General features: G+C 40.2%; 1 protein-coding gene across 1 annotated transcript; it reads right to left on the reverse strand.

Annotated features, from left to right (window-relative positions):
• Positions 1-164: 164 nt before the first annotated feature.
• On the reverse strand, positions 165-20,172 carry LURAP1L (leucine rich adaptor protein 1 like). Its single transcript, XM_059492835.1, has 2 exons — positions 19,957-20,172; positions 165-917 (listed from the first exon to the last, which is right to left on the reverse strand). Exons 1-2 carry the CDS (start codon positions 20,152-20,154, stop codon positions 543-545), a joined length of 573 nt encoding a protein of 190 aa, XP_059348818.1. The 5' UTR covers positions 20,155-20,172; the 3' UTR covers positions 165-542.
• Positions 20,173-24,545: the final 4,373 nt, after the last annotated feature.

Consider the following 24,545-nt stretch of genomic DNA (forward strand, 5'->3'; position numbering starts at 1 on the left):
TATTTCAAAGGAAGACTTTACAGCTTATAAGAACCAAATTTCACTGCTTAGAAAAGGAAAATTATTTTGTAAGGTATTTTCAAGATTCAGATTTAAGGCTTAATAAAAACAGTGTCTTTGGAAAGACCAGACACAGTAGTCAAGAAACTTTATGACAACATATATTTTTCAGATGATGTTTTATTAACAACAAATACAAAATTGTTAATCATTGTTTATTCATTCTCTGATGTTTAATTTTAAAGATAAAGCTTTTCCTTGACCAGTTTTACAGACTTGTAAATATAGCATTGTAAAAAATTAAAGCAAAAATAATTGTGACAATAAATTAAGAAAATGTGAGAAGGAGGAGGATGAGACAAACCCAACCCATCAAGGAGAAAATGCATTAGAAGCAATAGAAAAGTTAAGCAATAGAATTGAAGTATCATATTATATTCTCCTTCCAAGAGGACTTTGGGGGTTTTGCACATGAAATAAAATAGCAGCAAAGAAAAAGGGTAAGTACAAGTGCATTTGTGTCCCACTGGAACTTGTTCTTATTAACCAAAACAGTAGTACTCATCAGAATCAATTTTTGGATGCTTATGCAGAGACTGTGAGTCCTCCGTGACAGAAGAATCACTGAATTTGTCCAGATCTGAAGGGGTCTGGTGACCAGGAACATCATCCACTAAGGTGTCCAAGTAACTCCCCACTGATATTCCATCCAGTCCATCACTACAGTCTTGCAAACTGTTGCAGCTGCCATGGAGCGATGTCTCCTGACTTTCTAGCAAGCTGCACAGGCTTCCACTCAAACTGCTGCCTCTGCTGGCTATGGCTTTCTCTTCAATCATCCACTTGATTGATTCAATACTTTCATTGATGAGTAGGAGCTGGCGCATAAGCTTCACATCAGTGGCTCGGAGATTAACCTACAAGGCAAAAATAATTTAAAAAATTACTCTTTTCATAATCAAGCCAAGGAGCAGGCTTGAATGGGCTTCAATAAAACACAAAAGAAATTCCATCTTTCCTATCTAGGACAAATACATTTCAGTAACTAGTAAAAAACCTCACAAGCAAACAAACAAAAAGCCCCAAAAGTATACCTATACTAATACTGGTCAGCCTCCCTAAGCAGTCCATTAACAGGACTGATAGTCAATGGAAAAACTTGTATGCACCCTGGTACAATGCTGTTTAGATGAGAAACACAGCTGCTATGACAGCTCCTGGGGATAGCCTTCCAGTAATGAGAGAAGCAAGACACAAAGCCATTTCTATTTACCTCTACTCTAAGCTACTTATGGCTACAGATGTCTAGGCATTCAGCCCTAGTTATCCTTACTATGGCTACCTGGGAAACCTAATATTTTCAGATGTGCATAATTTGGAAAAAAGCTTGTGGATATTCAACTTTTACTCACACTCTCCTTAGTGGACACTAAAATCTGCTATATAAATGTCTGAGAGTTGAAATATTTAATTTATTGAAACTGTAGCTTTCAGTTATTTTAACCCATAATAGATGAAGGTGATGAAGTTCAGAGTTAACTACATATTACAGGCATGGAGCAAACATTTGCCATAGCTAACTAAATAAAAAGTGGACTTTAAGAACCAACTCCTACTTTCTCACTTAGTTGTAGTGGTTGATGCAAACACATAGAAGGGTTAATAGTAATGCACAGTGGAATATTACAGTGTTGCATTTCACAGATATATTTGAGTTAACCATCCTAATGTGTTCCTTAACAGGCAAACTGTATAAAACCATTTTTAAGTCACTTCAGCTGACAAATAAAGGTGAGACTTAAACCTTATATTCATTGTTTCCTTCTCTTCATCTGAAATATCATAGGTACTGGAAAAAATAATCTGTAACCCTGCCATATTGAAAATTTGAAATTCTTCACTCAACTGAAAAATAAAGTAAAAAGAAGTAAGACCTATTACATCAGACAACACATATTTTATACAATTCTTCAAGTCCACAATTGTACAGAAAAATAGTACCTGTATTGTTCATACACAATGGACTGGAACAGAATGAGTATTCTCAGGAAGCAAAGACTGTATCTTGTTTTGCCAAGAGTATAATCTGAACATGATCCTTTCCATACTCAAATGCCATCTTCTCAGTACCCCAAATTTCCCCAGCCGGATAGAGTTGTTTAAAAATTACTTTAATGTATTTTTATTCTCTTAGACACTGAAAGATTGTAGTGGATCCAGCTAGGACTCTTCCTAGCAGCTGTTATGGTTTTGCTCCCTGTATCTGTGACCAAAGCATGTCAGTAGCATTCCAGTGTTTCAGCTCTTGCTGAGCAGGGAGTGCAATCAAGGCCTTTTCTGTTTTTCACTCTGCACCCTCAGCAGGTAGGCTAGGGCCAAGAAAGATGCGTGAAGTGGACAGAGATGGGACAGTTGACCAGAATTCATCAAATGGTTATTTCTTGCCATAGAATGTTGTGCTCAGCAATAAAACCTCTGCATTTAATCTTTCCTTTACAGCTGCTGCTTGGGGGCCGGCTTGGTCTACTGGTGGGAGATGGTGTGTCACTGACTTTGCATCACTTGTTCATTTAATTTATTTCCTTAATTTTTAAACTGTCTTTGTTACAGTCTAAGTTTTTCTCACTTTTGTTCTTCTAATTCTCTCCCCCGATCCCACTTGAAGAGGAGAAGAGAGTGAGTGAGCAGCTGGGAGTGATCTGGTGCATGCTTAGTTACTGGCCAGGGACAACCCAATGCAAAGACATTTTGAGCTTTGCCAGTAACAGACTGCCTGTATAACCGTCATATGTATTCCCACTTCCTTCTCCAGTCCTCAGAATGACTTCTGAATTATTCTCAATCCAGTATCACAAGATTTAACACAGCTAACCTGGTACTGTGCAAAACAGCTCTACCTACCATTCATAGTTTTAACAATATTGCCCATCTATCATTGTTTGAGAAGTGAGGTTATGAAAACAGATTGACCATTTTGTAGTTCTCCTGCCCAAGCCAATTCCTCTACTCTAACTAATAAATCACTATAAACCATTTGCTCGGCAACTAGGCTGTCACGAAAGCAGTAAATTACCCAGCTTCTCAAATGCAACTACAGACTTCAGCAACTTGCTGAATATAAACATGCTCAAAGACAAGTTTCCCAAAGGGCTGATTAAGGAAATGTTTAACAGAACTAGCACCAACATGACTCAAATGAAACAGTCCCTTTTAGATAAAGTAGACATCTCATATATTTCAGATTCAGTTCACAGGAAATATTTTTTTTTTTCTCTAAATACAGCAACAGCTTCAGCATTTTTGTGGAGTAGCCTTACTGGAAACAATTCTTTGCATTCCTGAGTACTAGAATCCTCCTCCTCCTAGCTACCATGTCATTCCAAATCTCCCATATCAAGAGTGTGCTTTTCCTAAAGCAAATACTAAAATGTAGTTTAAGAAGTGTCATCTTTCTTTAATATGGTCTATTTCATAATCTGTTCAATAACACAAAAATGTCAAAATGACATTTTTTGCCCCTTATGTGCTCTAGCACAGAAATAATCACATGAGTTTTTACTCACTTATGTAGCTGCAACCCATTTATCTTGGAAGTTGTTGGAGTACACAAGTTGGAGTGTTCTTAGAGTAAACAAGTCAGTTCAAGACTGGTTCAGCTAACAGGACTAAACACAATAAAATCTCACCATGCTTGACAGCTGCATTTGTTATGCACAGTAACAGGTGCATTTCAGGAACAATCTAAACAGCATATCATAGCTAATACAGCCTTTTCAGAACAGTTTTTATAGCTATCCCTTAAGTTAAAGCTAGAGCACACACAGGACCACTATAGGGAAGGTGCGTGTTATTATGGACCAATTCTCAGCAAAAACTTACAGTGTATAAAGAAAACTACAAAAGAGTGAAAACTAATGTCCTATTACAGGTTAACTTTTATATAGTTTTGCTTAGCCTTGCTCCATATATTTCCACAATAGTGCTGATCACAGGACAGAATACTAAATGTTTGACATTAAGAGCTAGTCACAGCAAGAGAAAATAATGAAATTAAAGTGACAGCATCTTTCAAGTAACACATTCTGGTAGTGTAAGTGCACAGATTAACATTCAGAAAAAAAACAGAACTTCAATCTGGAAGGAATAACTGGACTAAACACCTGTCTGTGCCTCCCTCTCATACCTGTTGTTCTAACAAAATATTTCTTCCTTTCTTTTGGTCTTCTGTAATAATATGTACAACACTCTCATAATTTGCTCAAGAGAATTGATATACATATAAACATAAAGGCTTTTGTGTACATATATATGCAGAGAGACACACAAATATCCATGCTATTTTTTAATATAATTCAGTGTTTTTGAGAAAGATTGACTAGGTTATTGCTTTTAGAATAAAACCCTGAATGACCACGACTGCTAACAAAGACAACTATTGCTTCCTGGCAGTCACCCAAAGTAGTGCATTGATCACTTGCCTTTTGGATCATAGTCACATATGTAGTCACAATCTGGGCAAAACAGCCTTGCATTCTGCTGCTGCATGTTCTGCAGACAGAGCTTCCAGTCAGTTCCAAACACAGTGGGTCACCTTCCCCTCCAGAAATGGCAAACCTAGACTGGTAATATACCCTGCTAAGCTGTGAAAGCTGTTTGAAACGTTAGATTCTTCCCGCAGATTACTTTCCTTTAAATTGCTGGCTTCACATGCTGCTTCTTCTAATTACAGGAACTCTGCAAGGATATTAACGGCAACCATAAAATGTGGCTTCAGGAAAAGATATCCCTAAGTTTATTTAAATTATTTCAGTTTCATTTCTTCTCAATACATTTATGCTCTGTGCTGTAAAGAGTCTACTAGTAAAAGAAAAAGAAGTGAGGGACCCTAAAGAAAGTATTTTTTTCAGGCTAAGTCTTTGAGCCAGAGCACAGTGAAGTAAGTCCTCACAGCAGGATTCAGGGAGCTATTTAAGTCACTCCGATCAGAAGCTCTGCTCTGCTCTGCATCTCAAAATGAATCTAGGGTTAGCTGCTCTGGAATCTGTGTTCTAAAACATCTTAAGTTTGGACACAAATTCAATGCTAAGTAGAAATGGATGGAAACAGTAGCAAAGTACAGTACTCCTGGGGAGGTCTCTCAGACCTTCCCAGGCCTGGGAAGTCCTGCAAAAGTAACAAACATGGGGAGGGTTAGATGAAACTTCCTGCATTCAATTCCATCTGTTGCTAAACACTACCACAGCCATCTCTATCACAATTTTATAAACAGAATTTCAAACCTGTAGAACTTTTCCATACTAAATAGGTGTGCATAACCACTATGGTTCAGGAGTATTAATGCTACTATTGTTTCCATTTCCTAAGACGTGTCAAAGATAGCTTTCTGCTTTCCTGTTCAATTTCTTCTATTTCCCTTATTCAGGATGAAGAGCTTGCCAGCTATGCCTACCTCCCCTTTAAGTTTTAAAAGGGAGGTTACCTCAGCTTCTCATAAAATAGCACATTCCATCAATTAATTCCAGATGCGATTAAAAAAAGCAAACAATCAATGTCCAAATAATAATTTGTTTTGCAGTCTGAGATGTCTCTTCTGAAAAAAAGCTAACCGTACCCCATTTTCTCCTGGTGTTACTTTTACTATTACAAACACTGAATAACAAGTTTTAAAGTAACTAAGGAAATTAATTTAAGAGGCAAAAGATGAGGAAAATAAAACAGTGGCTGGCAATTACTCAAGTCTTATCAAGATACAAATATGGTAAGAAGATATATAAGGATTAAAAAAATGGTCAATAAAACCTCATAGACTAATTCTGTGAAACCATAATAAGCTAAAATACCATAAGCAATTTATTCAAAATACATGAATTCAAGTTTTATTTAACTGCAGTCACCAAGTTAACAAGTTTACAACAGGGATAAGTCTGGAGACACACACAGAGGAATTGTTTATAAGACACCATCTCAAAGCATGAAGCATGCCATTTGAGGGTAAGCAAGCTGAAAGTGATACTACAACAGCTTCTCAACACCAGTGAGTAAAAGAGATGCTCTTTTTTTTCCATTTAACATGTCTAAATAAAATAAAATCACAAATAACAAATCATGTCTGCTCCTTTAACAAACAGGATGATTAACAGGCTGTTAATCACAGGAGCTACATCCTACTTAAATTAAAACATATGCATGTGCATGTCTCTAAACTTCTTGCCTGCTTCTAAATTGTCCCACTGATTCAAGGTGTTTGCCCTGGTTTCTTCATATAATTATGCTGCTTATGGGAATGGTATTTCAGGATCAAGATAAAAAAAAATCAGAATACCTAGGCTGACTTCTGAATTTGAACTTCTCCTGAATTTGAATCTTCAGCATCTCCTGTTAAAAATGAAGGGAGTTTTACATGACCGAGGGTAAGAAAACAAGTTTACTGTCATTAAGTGGAAGGCATCTTCTTTGGAGGAACAGTAACTGATTGTGGGAATGTGCAACATGCACTCCACAGCAAAGCCAGCTAACTGTGGTAAATTCAGACACCACAAAAATTCAAGCTAACACAACCAACCTGACTGAAACTCTGTATAAGTTCTCTCAAAACAACGGAGATGTGGACCAAAGCCTGGAAGAGAATGAGACTGTCGGAGTCAAGGGAGGTGCTACAATGTTCATCATTATGCCTTCTGTCTCTGACTGTGATTTACCTCACACTGAGCTAGCTAAATTAAATTTCAGTCAACAGCAATAATTGTAGATCAACAACTTTTTCTGCATCTTGCTTCTTTTAGCATGGACTTGTGTTATAATATATTGCTGTATCATTTTCCTGTTTATTTTCTTCTGATTTTTAGGCTTGTGGTAAACTTCAGACAATGAGGGAGCACATAAAAAAGCTACATATAGATACCAAAGCTAAATTTTTGTGATTCATTGTTGATTTGCAGTTATGGTTCATTGATCTACCTTTTTTCTGCAAAGTAAGTAAGTTACACTGACCTTTCTCAGCTGTACTTCCACAAATGAGTCACAATAAAAACATTGTGGCAGACCACAGAAGTTTTGATCACTTAATTTTTGACTTCTTTTGCAAGAGATTGTTTATAATCTTGTATCTCTTGAAGATTCCAAATTTGTTAAAACCCTCATATCAGATTTTTTAGGTAGCGTTCATTACAATGGTTGAACTCCCAGCTGCTCATAAAGTGAGTAGTCATTGAGTTCTCCCTTTCTGTCTGCACCCTTAGTTAGCTACTTTAAACAGAGGCTCTAGCCTAGCCATTGTCCTGCTTTGAGTTCCTGCATTTCCACTGCAATCCTTCACCAAGTGCTCGCAATAAGTATTTCCACAGGTCTGTCTGTAAAATCTGCCAGCCACAAAACACAGCTCTGAGCACAGTGACTTTTAATTAGGAAGGAGAAAGACCATGTGATTCCACATCAGCCACAAAAGGATTTTACTGTAAGGAGAGGTTACCAATCCATTAGCTAAAGCAAGGAAGCAGGCAGGTCAGGTCTGAGCCACCACCGGAATAATGTAGGAAAACAGACCAGAATAATTAGGAAGCAGAGCAACTTCATGAGAAGCAAGTTAGTTCAGTAGGCAATGAGCATAAATAACTCAATGAGCAGGTTCCAAGGACGAATCTTGCAAATATATGAAAAAAAATGTTATGCTAATATGCTCATCATCTGATATAGGATATTTCAGTACTGGCGATTTACATTTTTCTATTTTAATATTTTAATTTTATGCATACTAATTGTTTCCCTTATACTTAACAGGAAAATACATACCACCAAGCTGTGCAATTGTTTAGTCATATTACCTCTGAAAAAATAGAAAAAGTGAATCTCAAGGCCTTTTTTCATTGCCTTGAAATATGCATGGTCCTTGTCTGGGCAGTATGTGTGGGCAGCCTGCCAAGTGCATTAATACCTTTGATAATAACATACCAATGATTAGGATGAATCATTTGATCAGTAGGATATACTTTTTCTCCTAACATTATAGTGTTTGAGGTATCTTCTATGCTTAAGTGTAATAAAAAAACATTCCCGGGGGGAAAGTATATTTTTATTTTTTTCTTTTGTTTTTTGCCATCTCTTAATTTTGCTTTGAAAAAGATGAAGCTATTTAAGTATCTCTTAAGTAGATATGAAAGTGACTGTCAAAAGGAAACATGACATAAAATTGAGAGCAAGTAGAAGGAAAAAAAAGTTAATTAGTCATGTTCTTATTTCCTCACCTCCTGTCCTAATAAAACAAATGTTAAATAAGCATTTTAAATACATGGAATTAACACAAAATTCAAAGAAAGAAATATCCCATCACAGAAGGATAAAAAATATAAAAGGAAAATCCCAGCTCTTTTAAAGTTTAGTTGAACTAACATGAAAGAAAGCAGTGAGAAAACGTAGGGATTTGTGAAGAGGAAAAACTTCTAATGCTGCTGGAAGGTTTTACTGAATGTTTCCAAATATCTCAAACTTCTGTCAAAAAAGCTTCATCTGACCTTAGAAATGTATCTACTGTGACAAAGGTGAACATGTCCAGAGCAATCCATATTATGGACCCACATTTGTTGACAGACAAGATAACTCCATTGCAAACATTCAGGTCAATATGAAGCTGTAGCATTTGGCTGCGGGTGTCAGAAAGTGTTACAGCAGATGGACGATCACAGGATCATTATGAAGTGTTCTGGACACCAGCCACAATGCAGGACTGCATGCATCTTCTGATCAACATGAGACAGCACTGGGGCTCAAGAACATATGTAATTTCTTTTTTTGTTCATTGGATTTCACTCTCTGCCTTATTTATGTCTGTCCTGACCAAAACATACTCTTAGAAACACTATGCAAAAAAATGAAAAATTATAATAACCACTCCATACTTGTTTATCCCTTCAAAATTAATTACTTTTAATACTGGCACTATGGAAATTACTCTAAAGCATACAACTAAAATAAAAGAAGATAATAGGGTTTGCTCACAGGTATACGCAAAGTTTGAAAATACTGCCTCTATAGAGATAACAGCAAAGTTTGAAAACATTTTAAAACCTAAAAAATCCCCAAAAACCAAACCTCTAAAAAAAGACATCACAACACTCAACATTTCATTGAATCGAAACTGAGACACAACAATAGAAATACTGAAGAGAAATCTGAAATCTCTTGAAATTCAAGTCTGCGTTCACAATACCACTGGACACATACAATTTAAAAATAAAAAGTCATTGCCTGAATCTCCCCAGAATTCAAAATGGAATTCTGTTTGAAACAATTCTGTATTCTGGAGATGGGGTATATCCTATTGAAAGCATATTTTTAATATAACAACAAAATCTCTAGTAAAGGCAACCTGCAGTCCTATTTACTGAAGGTTTATCTGAATTAGAATCAAAAAGAACTTCAAGACAGCCTTGGTATTATAAATTATCAAATGAGCTCCTAAAAAAACCTTAGTAGTCCTAGAAACTGATTTGCTAATAAGTGGGATTTTTCCCCTATTAAAACATTATGAGCGATAAGTTCCCATGATAAATTTTTGAATATAAATGAGTCAGTATCTTAAAAAATAAGGCGTTTTGTTTCATTTTACATTCACTTTGTTATCTGCTTGAAATTCCATGTCTTTCAGCTTACTTTTTCCTCATCCAAATCTCAGTGCTGTAATCACCATTCTCCTAAAATATGGTCCCTACACAGTCTTTACATCTCTCTGAAAGTACTAGCAAGTTTGAGGTTTTAGATATCATCAAATGGCCTATTTTGAGTCTTTCAAACAAAACCACCTTTTTAAACCTCCAGGTATCTACAAAAAATTAAGTAATTTAGTTCTTTCTCATCTACTAAGAAGGTACCGAATAGCAAGAAGCTAACCTGCATCTGGGATCAAAGGAATAAAAATCAAGGAGCAAACAGGCTACAACCATTTCTAGCAAGCTAAAATACTGAAACTGGCCAGCACAACAAGATGAGCAGGCGGTTAAAAACTACACCAGCTGCAACTTTTGAGCCCTTTTGGCTCAAAAACCCACAGACCCCTTTTTTTTCCCACTGAACACACCACAGCAATTCATTCCAGAGGTCACAAGCTGTGATTGTCAATGAATGCTAACAATTAAACAAACACACATCTTATGCTTCCAGGCAAGGATGTCAGAAGGTAGTAAGAGTAACTAGTCATAAACTATTAACTACAAGGCAAGATCAGGCACTGTAGGTAACATTTTCTCCACATAATTTGATCAATTCTCTTATCAATAACTTATATCCACGCCACATAGTGCAGTCCTCAGCTTCTCCAAAACAACTCTAGCTCATGCCATATACTTTTATATACTCTTTTACACTTTGCACTTAAACCTGTTCTTAGCAAAGATTTCTACATAGAACAGCACTGGGGCATTATGAAGTGATTCTAGTTCAGCAAATAATATTAATCATAGCTGTCAATGCAATTATTAGATATATGAGTAGCTTTAGAAGGAATCAAGGTGATTGCTTATGTATCTCATTTCTTCTTCTATAAGGAAGTACTAGCTACTAAGGTAGTTGGGGAGGAAAAATAAGGTGCAAGACTTGCAAAACATGGCTAGGGAAAGACATATATGGCCTTTCTGAATAACCAAAGGTAACCTGGGAAAAGAGAGAACTAGTCAAGGAAAACACAGCAGAATTTGGGCTAGAGAAGTTTGGTTGTATTTGAAAAGAGCTGGTAACAGCTCTTCTGAAGTAATTTTGTTATTAAACTTCACAGAGTACAAACTAATAACAATGAAGGAAAGAAATTACAAAATATTAAAGATCATAGTGTTTTTTGGTTGCATTTTCTTTCTTGTCTGAAATGGGGGGACTGATGCTCTGCACTGGTGAATGCCTAAGCAGCTTTATGAAGTTATCATCACAGATGGCTACCTCATCTGGCTATGGGGAAAACAGCAACACGCCTTCATTTCCCTGCCTCAGTCACAACAACTGGTAGCAGAAGGTAACAAAGGAGGATGTAAATTCCACAGGCCTTTGAAGAACACCACTATTAGTTTGGTTTGCTAGTAGTAACACTCTTCTCTTGCAGAGAGGCTTTCTCCTCTCTCGGCTGCAGCAGGATTTAGAGTTTTCTCCTACAAACCCTGTAACTCTAGAACCCTGCCACATAACACCACTTGAAAAAATATTTCAGTGCACTGCACAATTCTGCCAAGACATGTGGACAAGTCATTAACAGTCACAGTGGTTAAAATAGCCCTGTGAAGGCAAAATGTAGTTGAAGTCACAGAACAGGAAAAGTCCTGTAAAAATTATTCTGCCTTCATATCTGTCCCCCTCATAGCTGTATAGTTTCAAGAAGACTAGAAAAATAGCCTCAAGTTGACAATGACCCCTTGAATGACTTCTCCAATTTGTTATATTTCTGTTCGGGCCCATCTAAATCTCATTAGTCAGAAAACATTCCTACCCACAAAAAGGGCTCTTCAACACCAAAATCCAACCTAAACCCCCTACATTATCACTTCCATTATTTAGCCTTTGTCTAACAATGGAAATGGTCTGTATTAGCTGCCAAACTCCAAAGGCTGTGCCAGCCTTTCAATGTGGCTGGAACCGGTCTTCCCCAGACACACTTATAAAGGTGTACATATTAATCTCACTCCAGGAAGAACACTAGATATTCAGAATCAGACAATCATGAGAGAGTTGCAGTTGGAAAGAACCTCTGATCTAATGCCACATCACTGCTAAGGCAAGTTCAACAGGATCCAGTCCAGGCAGGTTTTCAAAATTTCAAGAGAGACAGACTCTACAACCTCTCTGGACAGCCTGTTCCAATGCACAGTCATCCTCAAAGTAAAAGAGCTTTTCCTTATATTTGGATGGAACCTTTTGTATTTCAGTTTGTGCTCATTGTCTCTTGTCCTGTCACTGGGCACCACTGAAGAGAGTCTGGTCCCATCTTCTTGACAGCAACTCTCAAGGGTCTTACATTGGTAAGATCCCTGTTCAGCTATCTCTTCTCCAAGCTAAACTGGCCCAGTTTCTTCAGGCTTTCCTTATAAGAAGATGATGCTCCAAACCCCTACAAATCTTTATAGCCCTCTGCTGGACCAGCTCTCCAGTAGTTCCTTCTCTTAAACTGCTAAGCCCAAAATGGATCCCCACACAGCACACCAGATATGGCCTTACCAGGGCTGAATGGAGGCCTGTCTACATGATTTTTACTAGTTTTCTGAAGAGGTGGCAAGACAATACAGATCCTATTCCTCCTTCCACAGAAATGCTTCATAGTTTCCTCCTTGGTGTCAGGACTCTTTTTTCCTAGGAATTCGTAATTATTGGAAGGATTTTAAAAACTCAGAGTTTAAAAACTCTGAAGTTTTTAAATTAAAAAGTTTTTTAAACTGAGTGTTACGAAACTAATGTCCAATGTTTGCTGTAGCTCATAAACAAGTGTGAGCTAACAAGAGCAGTGCAACTATCTCAAATACAACACTTCTTTAAACCAATGGAAATCCTGTAGGAAGAAAAGAAAAAAAAAAAAAGAAAAATTCAAAGCAACCAAGCTGTTCTATTTTTTTCTACCTTGGGGTAAAAATGTGTGAGCTTGAAAACACTAGTTGCATTATTGTTCTTAGCTGTGTTTCCTTCTGTACCTATAAAGAGACAGGGTTCGCAGCTAAACCAGAATGCAGCAAAATGGCTCTTCTTCTGGAAGCATTTGAGTCATGAATGCAGCTGATATCTAACAGCAGCAAACAAAATCACAAATTATGCCAGTGAAGTGTTTATAGAACCTGAAACCCCCAGAAATTGAATAGCAATTTACCATTGCTTTAAAGTCACTAAATGCTTTCACTTCATCTGGCACTGCACCCACCAGGGCCACACAGCATTGAGAGGAGTTCATTGTACAGCATGGCAAAGGAAACATTCAGATAACTTCTCTGGCAGCTTAGCTAGTTTGTGTTTACAGTTAATTAAGAAATGTGCCAAACCATTCTCCTGACAAACTGTAAGGGTTAAGAATGGCTAGGTTGATGGGGATAGGCAAGGATTGGATTGCTGAGGCCAGACTTGCATTGGTGCGCCAGTAGGCTCTTTTCCATGTTTATGGAAGCTGTAGGTGAGTTTCCATATCCTGACAAAATGGAGTAGCTGACTTTATATACTTATATACCTGACATATTTTTACTCTCCAATGTCCTTCCTTATCTTCTTCTATGGAAGAAGAGAAACCTGCTTGAGAGCTACTTCAAAAGAGGGGGATTCTCAGATACATTTTATCTTCAGGCAGGCACCAGAGGGACTCTGAAACACAGAACAAGTGACCAGTGAAATGAATGACCATCCCAATATCCTTGTAGACTTGAAAAAGCTTGAAAGGTTGAACTATGTTGTTTATATCTTTCAAAGATTTAATACACGATGGTTTATGGACTCTCTGGATGTGTTTTGGTCACTCATTTTGGTCACCCTCCAAATTAGAGCTGCTTCCAGTTACTTACCGTGAGCACTTTCACCATGGGAAAAAGCTTTTAATTAGAAGCCCACATTTGGGGGAGTAAGGCTGGATAGTAAAGGCTACAAGTCTGCCTTCACAACAAAAAAGTTTCTCTTTTATTATGAGATTGTCTTGTATTTTTATGATCAGAGCTCTTCATCCTTACAAAGAGAGAACCATCTTTTGGAACTGCTTATGTATAGTAAGCATAACTTCCATGTTGGTAAATGCAAGTTAAATCCATCAGAGAAACTGCACTCAATTTAATTGAATTCCAACTGCTTTTCAACAGCTCAGATCCTCTGTCTTTTCACTCCTGTAACTTCATCTTCATTTGCTTCAGATCCCAGTAACCAGCCTCACTTCCAGGACATGGACAGAAATGAAACACATGGAAAATAAACTTATCCCCTGAGGAAAGTTTACTGGGTTTTGACTTTGAGGGTAGAGAACAGACAAATAATCTAGTAACCTTTAAAACATGAATTGAAAATCTATTATTTTTCTTTTACTATTTACTGTTAGGAAAAAGGAAGTATTGAAGAGTAGAAATGCACTGGTTGGCGGTCACCTCTGCTTAATATACATATTTGGTATTGTGCATTTCAAGTTTTTCCTGCTCATACACAAAAGATAATTTTAATTTGTTGTTGCCATAAATAACCACATAAAAGAAAGCATCCACACAAAATTACGATGATCAAAGGGCTAGAAAATCTGCCATAGGAGGAAAGACTTAAGGAGGTAGGTCTTTTCTCCCTAGAGAAGTCCTGGGGATAGGAGTATCTCCTCACAGCATTCCAGTAATTTGGACTGATACAAAGAGGACCAGGAGAAGTTTCATCTTAACATGAGCTCAACTTTTTTCAGCAAAGGCAATCAATCATGAGAATGATTGAAGGCAATCAGCCTCCCCAGTTACACAGCTGAGGTTTTCATGATGGACTGAATGATTGAGAATGTCACCCAGACTCCCTTCCCTTCTAAAGGTGGAACCAGATGGTATTCTGAAGTAGCCCTTCCACCCCAGGCCATTCTATGAAAGCCATGCTGTTATGATGCTTTAATCAGAAAGGTTATAATCTATTTGCTAAAAGTTACCATAAACTGTACAACTCTGTGCAGAAGTGGTTTAGTATTCACATCATTTCACTACAAATTGTCAGGAATCAGACTTCAAAAACCAATTTCAATGGCTCTTCTACTCTTGAAAAAGTAATCAGGAAGGAATAATGAAATTATAATACATGTTTTCCGAAAAAAAAAAGCTGGCAGAAGTCTCACAGTACACGGGCAGTCTAACTGGAAGTCTTGACCTTAGTATCCCTGATGCTGCTGTGATGATTCACATCACACAGATGCATGCATACTGAAGGACCTCACACTGATGCTGCTCGCTAAGGTACCAGCAAGGTTTCATGCACTCTTGGCCATGCAGCAGCAATAGCTGAGTAAGAACAGACATAAACTCTGAGTACAACACCGAGATGTTCTACAATTCAAATCCTTCTTTCTGACAGGCACTGAGTGAGGTTTGCCAGTCAAAACATATGTTTAAATATGTATTAATTTAAATAACCTTGGTCAACTCATTCTACCAGAGACGATCTGAAAAAAGGGAAAACTTGGCAAAGTACTGGCACTATAATTAAGTTGCATTTTTTCCTTATTAGAGTTGATTATTTTCCCCAAGGATTAATCGACAAGACCATTTTAATGAGTCACTGTCATAATCACTGCCCAATCTGCGTTATATGCAAAAATTGCAGACTCCTCTACTACATCATGCAAACTGGAGTAGCATGGAGAGAACTTGCTAGCAAGACAGAGGATTAACCCCTCTTTCAGTGAACTTCAGGAGGACCTGGGGAAACAAATTTGTTTCTATTTCTGTGTGCCTTCTTTTTGTCTAAGAGTCTCACTTCAGGGATTCACTGAATAACGGCTCATTAAGAAACAAAGGTTAATCAAACTCACCTGCACAGTAATTTTATTTTTAAGATTTTATCTTCAGTCAAGGTTTTAAGCAAAAATTACAATTAATCTAATTGAAAACCAGCATGGGATATACAGCTTTGCATTGCTGATGAGACACACTGAAGCCAGATCTTGGCTTCAGTTAAGATAACTGATGTTATCATACAAAATAGTGAATGTGGCATCCTGCACCTACAGCGTGTGTTAAGGAGATATTTCAGGTCATAGTTGTAGATTTTTTAAAATCAGTCCTTCAAAGAAACTAATAAATGCAGATCCTCCAAAACTGTGCATCTAATAAATCTGAGAAAATATGAAGTTTGTCAGACTCTTTAGGGATGATAGAATAGGGTTACAACAGCCCTGTCTTTCAACCTGAACCTTCATTAATGTGCTAGGGATAGTTAAAAAACAAACAAACCCAAAACCAATAAAAAAGTAAAAAGAAACCAAACTATCGAAAACACCAAGAAGGATTGCCATTGTAATTATCCCATTTCCCTTAATTCCAGTTTCATTTTGTTAGGGATCAATGTTAATTGCCTTTAAAAATAGTTATACTAAAATTGAACTAGGAGAACAAAGAAGAAGAAAAGTCAAGTAATGAGTTAGCATGAAGAATATTCCTCTATCTTAAATGGCTTTAGCATGCTCAGCTCCTTGAAAACAGGATTATTTATCCTTCAGTCTAAAAACTGCTGCACTCAGTATACCCACCTGGATGATTAGACTCACTAACACAATTTGATTCTTAACAGTATTCACTGGAAGGAATCTCATTAAAAACCCCAGCATTGCCATCTACCCCTCACTTCCAAGACACATATTATCTTTTCTGCCTTAAATATTTTCATGTAAGACATTTTTTTTAGATTTTTGTACGTAATGCAGGCTATACTGTGTTTATATTTCTAGCTTGTAAAGAGACATTAAAGAGCTGAGTTCGGAAACTTTTGAATTTAAAGGGAAAAATCCACCCTATATCTTTCTTTGAATGTTAAAGAAATTCTCCCTTTGAGTTACGCCAGAATGAGAAATGAGGTTTTACAAGCAGTATCATTTCAGGCTGCAGAATGAGACTCACAGATTATTTACTGCAGTGAAGGTGCATGTGTTGAAAGGCGTCCTCAGAGCATGGTACACTAGAAAAAAGGCTGCAGCTATAAAGGTTTATGTTCAGCTCCCCAATGGAACATTCCACCTGTAAGACCATAGGAAGAAAGATTTTAACAGTGACAAATTTCACACTGAATCAAGGGTCAGATAGGGGGAGGTGTTCATTCCACCCAAGTTTGACCAGATCACAGTGTTTTGACACACGCTGGCAATTACATCTTGCTTGTTCTCTAATTTATGGCCTTATAACTCAAAGGTTTTCAGGATCCAATATAGTCTCCATCATGGCCTTCATGGGAAAATGGAGGATAAGAAAAGCTAAGTAAACCTGGCCCAGCAGATTGGTATTTCAAGAACAATATGCTGTGTGCTTTGTGTGTGATTTCAGTGGCCATTCGCAAAATCAGGCGTGAGGTAATTTCAGTGGCCATTCGCAAAATCAGGCGTGAGGTAAAAACAACCATCTTGAACTGCAAAAGAATCTGAAGGAACAAGGGAAAGCCTCAAGTCCTTCACCCAGACAGTTGCCACATATACTCCATCTATTTGTCAGGTACTGCAGCTCACAGTCTAAGCCAGCATTTCCAAGTCAAACACTGTCTTTTTTTATATACCACTAGAAAAGAAGGACCTGAATAACCTTGGATTGTATATGTTTACAGAAAGTTCTTTTCAAGTCTGGAATCAGCAAGTAACAAAAGCAGAGGTAGGTCTATCCAAAATTCAGTGAGTAGGCTGTAGAAGCTGCCATCATTGTACAACTAGAAAAAAGTGAACACATGACACTTGGTTTTCTACTTGTTTCCATTTTTTGCATGTTTACTACTGCAGCAGACTACTTTTCTACATGTCCAAGACTGTTGTCTTACACAAGACTTCCTATGCCTTGCAGCAAAGCCAAAGAATAATGCACTAGAAAGAGGTGTGAAATAAGAAAATAGATGTTTTAGCTCAATTTTAGAAATGATATGCAATAAAAATGATGAAAGAAACATAGAATGGAACCACAATTTTTACCTGATATTATTCTTAAATTTATAAAATATGTCCACTAAGAAAACTACAGCGGGGAAAGGGACAGATTGAGAAGCTGAAGAAACCCTTAGGGTTGAGGAAAATCCTGAAGATGCCAGAGACTAGAGCAAAAAAACCCAGGAAGGTAGTTCACTTTCACACTCTGGATTACAGAAGATAGCTGAGAGCATGGGAAAGGTATAGACAGGGTACCAATACTTCACAGTTAGTCACTATACTGGTGGTTTAATGGGCACATACAGACCAGAAGCGCTAAGAGCATTGTAACGTATCTCCTCTTACTCAGCATGAGAAATTAGTTCAGATAAGAAAAGTCAGTCAGTCACTGATGTGACAAAAAACAGGAGACGGACTAAAACATGCTCCTGCTTACTACAGGGAGAGAAAACAGAGAAACTCGGTGCAGAGAGGAAGAAGAGGCAAAAGAAGAGTGTGACATGAAATCTGCAAGTGCGAAATAAGTGAAGAGTCCAGCTTGAATGGAAAAGGTGATAGGGCAATTCACTCAGGTCCCCCTTCCTTAACAGGCCTAGTTTTCTTGACATGAACAGTCATATTCTGTCAAAACTCTTGGCTACCTTATTTGCTGCCTTTGCAGTCTGACATCCCATACATGATAAGCTACCTACAGGTCACTGTGAAACCATCGTGCAAGCTTAAAACCAAAATATAAACATGAGATAAGCAGACAGTGTTTTAACTGAAATTCCCAGTGATCATTACCTAAAATCACAGAATAGCTATGGTTGGAAGTGACTTTAAAGATCATCCAGTTCCAGCCTCCCTGCCACAGGCAGGGACACCTTCCAAATGACAAGGAGAAAGGGACCCACAATGTCTCTGGGGCAGTGTCCCTGTCCCAGTGCCCCACTACCCTCTGAGTAAACAACTCCTTCCCAATATCTCTGCATCTAACCTCTTCCAGTTCAAAGCTGTTCCCCCTCATCCTGTCACTCCATGCTGTTGTCAAAAGTCCCTCTCCCCAGCTTTCTTGTTTCGCCCGGTCTAGGTAGTGAAAGGTGGCTAAAAGATCTCCACAGAACATGCTGATAGTTTGATTTGTGGAGATCTCTTAAATAATATGAAGCCATACAACAGCAGGTGTAATTTCTAAGTTACACCTCAAGATTAACATTACCATCTTGGCTATTAACTCTCAGAATATCCATTCTCTTCCCCTTTTTGCCCAGCACACTTATTTTTTAAAAACTCTTACAAACCTACACAATTATGTACCTATATGTAGCACCACAGAGGGACTTGTGGTATGGCATTGAATTTGTTCACACAGAATAATATTGATTTATTGGCTGTAAATGGCTGAGTTCCAAGATTGTTGCATAAAGTTAACTCAACATGTTGCCAGAAAATCCCCATCCCAACCGGATCAAAATTCATCCCATGTTCAAATAGGCTTAATGACAGGAGCTACATAAAGAACTGCTACTAAAAAGTGTCCTTTGAGACTTTACATAGCACTCACTAATAAAAATGGAAACTATCTGTGCTCACATATCTGAGGTGACCTGCATTGCCAAGATCGTATCTGCTAAGTGTTCACTAATCACTTCGTCACTTGCTTGCAGAGTTTCCTTTTGGTTTATCTTTGAAAAAAATAAGCCAGTTTTATGGCAACATTTTATGGCAAAATAAACTCACTGAGATGGGAACATAAAGTAGGACAAGCACCTGCACTAAGTAAACAAGATCTGAACTACATGCAGGACAGTCCTATGATAGATCACTGGCAGAAGAAAGTATACCATTCAACCAAAGTAGATATAATTGTTTTTTCAAGAATTACTCTTCATCAGCCTGTTTGGAACTAATTACGTCTCTGAAGTCCAGCAATCAGGTCCCCGAATTCCAGGCCAAATTTCCAGCCTGAAAATATCCTGTGTGACTTTAGGTGCTGGCCATGAGCAGGAAACAGGTGCAATGCAGAAAATGCAGTTACGACAAAGGGATAGTGCTTAATTTCTTTTATTGGTACTCCAGCTTTAAGTACTTCGAACGAGCTGACAGGAACAGAAGCCAACTACGAGTCCCTGACGAACTGCCCCGCTGCGAGGGACATAGCCGACAAGTGCCTCGCTCTACGCCGCGCCGACGAGGGGCCCCTTGCTTTGCCACCCGGCAGCAGAGCCCTCGCTGCCGCCCGGCCGCAGGGGGATGGATGAGCGGCGGCTGCTGCTGCGGGGACAGGCAGCACCTCCTTCCCGCGGGGGCCCGGCCGGCAGGGCGCAGGCAGCGCGGTCCCCGGCCCGGGCCGCCGCCGGTGCTGCCGAGCGGTGCGGAAGGGCTGCGGCCGGCGCCCGGCTACTCACCATCTCCTGCCTCAGGAGCTGAAGTTTCGTCTCCAGACGGGCCAGGGCGGCAGCGCGGCGGCGGCGGGGCCCGGGGGCCGCGGCGGCGGGGCGGGCCGGGAGCTCCTCCCCGCGCAGGGGCCGCGCCAGGCTCTCGGGCACTTTGCGCCCCAGCTTCTGCTCGACGTCGCGGAGGTCAGGCGGGGCGCCGGTCTCCATGGCTCGCCCTGCAGGGGCCCGAGGCGGCAGCGGCGGCACTACCCGCGCCCGCCCGGCCGCTGCCGGGACGCGGAGGCGCGGAGAACCGCGGCAGCGCCGGGGACGGCGAATGCGCCGCGCGGGGGACCCGCGGCGGGCATGGGCATCTCCCGGGCGCACCGGCCCTTCCCGCCCGCTCCCCGGCCGCCGGGGAAAGGCAACAGCGGCCGGGCGCGGGCGATGGAGAAAAACGGCCCCGCTTCGTGTACGAGACCGCGACGCGCCCCAGTAGCTGCGGCCGGCACAGCGCGACCCGAGTCATCCCGCGTCCCGCCCGGCTGCAACTTTAAAGCCACGGGCAGGTGGAAGAGGCGCGGCGCGGCCCTCCCACCGCGGTGCCCGTGCGCTGAGGCCCGGCACGTCCGCCCGCGGCCCCGGGGCGCCCCCGCACGGCGGGGACCGCCCAGTCCGGCCCGGCCTGCCAGGGCCGCGGGAACACCGAGTCCCTCGGGACAGCCCGGGCACGGAGAGGGGGACGGAGAGCAGAGGCAGAAGGAAAGGGAGCAAGGGAAAAAATAAAAAAGAGAAGAAAACGACAAAAAAAAAGTGAGAAAACTAGAAGGAAAGGGAGAGAGGGAAGGGTGGAAGGAAGTGGCGGAAGGAAGTGTCGGAAGGAAGGAAGTGTCGGAAGGAAGGAAGTGTCGGAAGGAAGGAAGTGTCGGAAGGAAGTGTCGGAAGGAAGTGTCGGAAGGAAGTGTCGGAAGGAAGTGTCGGAAGGAAGTGTCGGAAGGAAGGAAGGAAGGAAGGAAGTGTCGGAAGGAAGTGTCGGAAGGAAGTGTCGGAAGGAAGTGTCGGAAGGAAGGAAGGAAGGAAGGAAGGAAGGAAGGAAGGAAGGAAGGAAGGAAGGAAGGAAGGAAGGAAGGAAGGAAGGAAGGAAGGAAGGAAGGAAGGAAGGAAGGAAGGAAGGAAGGAAGGAAGGAAGGAAGGAAGGAAGTGTCAGAAGGAAGGAAGGAAGGAAGGAAGGAAGGAAGGAAGGAAGGAAGGAAGGAAGGAAGGAAGGAAGGAAGGAAGGAAGGAAGGAAGGAAGGAAGGAAGGAAGGAAGGAAGGAAGGAAGGAAGGAAGTGTCGGAAGGAAGTGTCGGAAGGAAGGAAGTGTCGGAAGGAAGGAAGTGTCGGAAGGAAGGAAGGAAGGAAGGAAGGAAGGAAGGAAGGAAGGAAGGAAGGAAGGAAGGAAGGAAGGAAGGAAGGAAGGAAGGAAGGAAGGAAGGAAGGGTGGAAGGAAGGAAGGGTGGAAGGAAGGAAGGGTGGAAGGAAGGAAGGAAGGGTGGAAGGAAGGAAGGAAGGAAGGAAGGAAGTGTCGGAAGGAAGGAAGGAAGGAAGGAAGGAAGGAAGGAAGGAAGGAAGGAAGGAAGGAAGGAAGGAAGGAAGGAAGGGTGGAAGGAAGGAAGGAAGGGTGGAAGGAAGTGTCGGAAGGAAGTGTCGGAAGGAAGTGTCGGAAGGAAGTGTCGGAAGGAAGGAAGTGTCGGAAGGAAGTGTCAGAAGGAAGTGTCGGAAGGAAGGAAGGAAGTGTCGGAAGGAAGGAAGGAAGTGTCGGAAGGAAGTGTCGGAAGGAAGTGTCGGAAGGAAGTGTCGGAAGGAAGTGTCGGAAGGAAGGAAGGAAGGAAGGAAGGAAGGAAGGAAGGAAGGAAGGAAGGAAGGAAGGAAGGAAGGAAGTGTCGGAAGGAAGGAAGGAAGTGTCGGAAGGAAGTGTCGGAAGGAAGTGTCGGAAGGAAGTGTCGGAAGGAAGTGTCGGAAGGAAGTGTCGGAAGGAAGTGTCGGAAGGAAGGAAGGAAGGAAGGAAGGAAGGAAGGAAGGAAGGAAGGAAGGAAGGAAGTGTCGGAAGGAAGTGTCGGAAGGAAGTGTCGGAAGGAAGGAAGGAAGTGTCGGAAGGAAGGAAGGAAGGAAGGAAGGAAGGAAGGAAGGAAGGAAGGAAGGAAGGAAGGAAGGAAGGAAGGAAGGAAGGAAGGAAGGAAGGAAGGAAGGAAGGAAGGAAGGAAGGAGAAAATGAATAGGAAAAAGGGAAAGAAAGTAAAAAAAGAAAGGAAAATGAGAGTCACCCCTTCTCACAAGGGACAGGAGCATAAGTGCAGTGTGAATGGTATTCCTACTTATCAAGCAGATTTTATTGCAGGCAAGTGCATTCTTCTTAATATTTCTCTTATTTTTTTGTCCCCCTCCTCTTTAAGAAGCAAAGCAAAGCTGAATCAGTTGCTCTAACTGATAGGAAGACACATGTTGGCTGTGCAGATGGCAGTGCAAATGTGTCCTGTTGCTTCTTGTCCCAGGATGCTCCTTGTCCCATGGCACTGAAAAAAATTTTAGGCACTAAAGTATGATAGCCACACCTGTGGAGCTACCAGTGACACATGTCAAGGGGGTTGAGAAAATGAGGCCAGCCACTCTAGGTGTCAGGTCCTTTATAGCAACTAGAATCACAAAGTGTGCTGTGCTGAACTTGAGGAAAAAAATGTTTTTACAGCAAACTGGATGCTTTTGGTGAAATAATTTAATCTATACTTTAAAGTCTAAGATTTATTATCAGGGACCTTTGCAAGGGTTTAGTTCAGTCAACTAAAAAATCTGGAGATATATCTGATATCTTAAAAGTACATTGATTTTAGACCAGGACCCTTATTTTATCACTATAACTATCTGGAAATACTGTGTGAGACACATATGAACACGGGCTTGGAACACAAGCCATACGAAGAGCGACTGAGGGAGCTGGGGTTGTTCAGCCTGGAGAAAAGGAGACTCAGGGGTGACCTCATCGCTCTCTGCAACTTCCTGAAGGGTGGCTGTGGTGAGCTGGGGGTCGGCCTCTTTCTCCGGGCGATAACAGACAGAACAAGAGGACACAGTCTCAAGTTGCGTCAAGCGAGATGTAAGTTAGAATTAAGAAGCAAATATTTCACAGAAAGAGTGGTCAGATACTGGAATCATTTACCCAGTGAGGTGGTGGAGTCATCATCCCTTGAAGAATTCAAAAAAAGACTGGATGTGGCACTTGCTGCCATGATCTAGTTGAACAGTTAGAACATCGACTGGACTTGATGATCTTATAGGTCTCTTCCAGTCTTGAACTTCTGTGAAAAGACATTTATTGCTCTCATGTTTGTCACATATGTTTAATTCATATGACAAAACACCATTAATACTCTTCTCAGAAAAGAAAGCCAAAACCAGCTGCTTACAAATAACAATTTTCCTTCTTACTGCCTCCACCCCCAAATATTTCCTGAATTTCTATTTTCATGTAGTGATATTTACAGACTACTATATAGTCTCATGTTAATATTGATTTATGGCATTATGTAAGTTAGTAGAGATCACACTGAAATTCTTTCTCCCTGAGCTACGAACACCTTGTTAAGTAAAATTTTAAGATTTCATGACTGTTGTTACAACATTGAGCTGTAGAACTCCTTTGTTGTACAAGCAGTGTCCTATAAAAAAAAGGTCATGATTCAATTGTATTCAGACTTTCTGTTTGAAGAAACCTAAGAAAAATTCTGAAATATTAATTTTTCTTTAAATACTTCAGATAACCTGAATTATCAAGATTTTAAAAATAAAAATGGAAGAGAAAAATTACAAAGAATTTATGCTAGTTTGATAAAAGGTTTTTCAGTGATAAAAAATTTCTCCAAATCCTACTCTAAATAATCTAAAAGTTATGAAAATAAGTAGTTTCTAATAAGGACTTACAAACAACATTCAGAAAGTAAACTACATAATGCACTGTATGCATTCATTAATTTATGCTTTACTATCTGATGGCCTGATTCTTACCTCCCACTGGCCTTGCATTAGTATAGCAGTTAGCAAGTCACTGGGTATACTTTTGAATTACAGAGATTAAAAGATACATCTGTGTTGCAGTCACCTTGTTTAATCTTCAAGGTTACCAGTTTTGCTAAACTAATAAATGTTTTAAAGAAACAGGTTCCTCTTTAAGTAAACAAAACCAGTAAACATAATGTAAATTCCATTTTCATCTCGTGGGACAGATCCTCTGTCTTCATTTTAGAATAAAGTGTCCTACTTTATAAAAATCATCAAATCCAATGCCCTGCTCCTTGCAGAACTACCTAAACCTTAACCATATGCTTAAGAGCATCAGCCAGACACACCTTGGACTCTGACAGGCTTAGTGCTGTGACTAGTTCCCTGGGAAACCTTTTCCAGTGACCATCCACTCTCTTGGTAAAGAACACTTTCCTTATGTCCTGTATGAATTTCCCGTGATGAATCTTCATTCCGTTTCCTCATGCCCTGTTGCTGGTCACCAAAGTAACAGAGTAACCTCTTCCACTGCCCACTGTGAGGAAGCTGTATTCTCTGACAAGGACAACCCTCAACCTTCCCTTTTC

This window comes from Ammospiza nelsoni, chromosome Z (genome assembly GCF_027579445.1).
Source record: "Ammospiza nelsoni isolate bAmmNel1 chromosome Z, bAmmNel1.pri, whole genome shotgun sequence".
NCBI classification, from domain to species: domain Eukaryota; kingdom Metazoa; phylum Chordata; class Aves; order Passeriformes; family Passerellidae; genus Ammospiza; species Ammospiza nelsoni.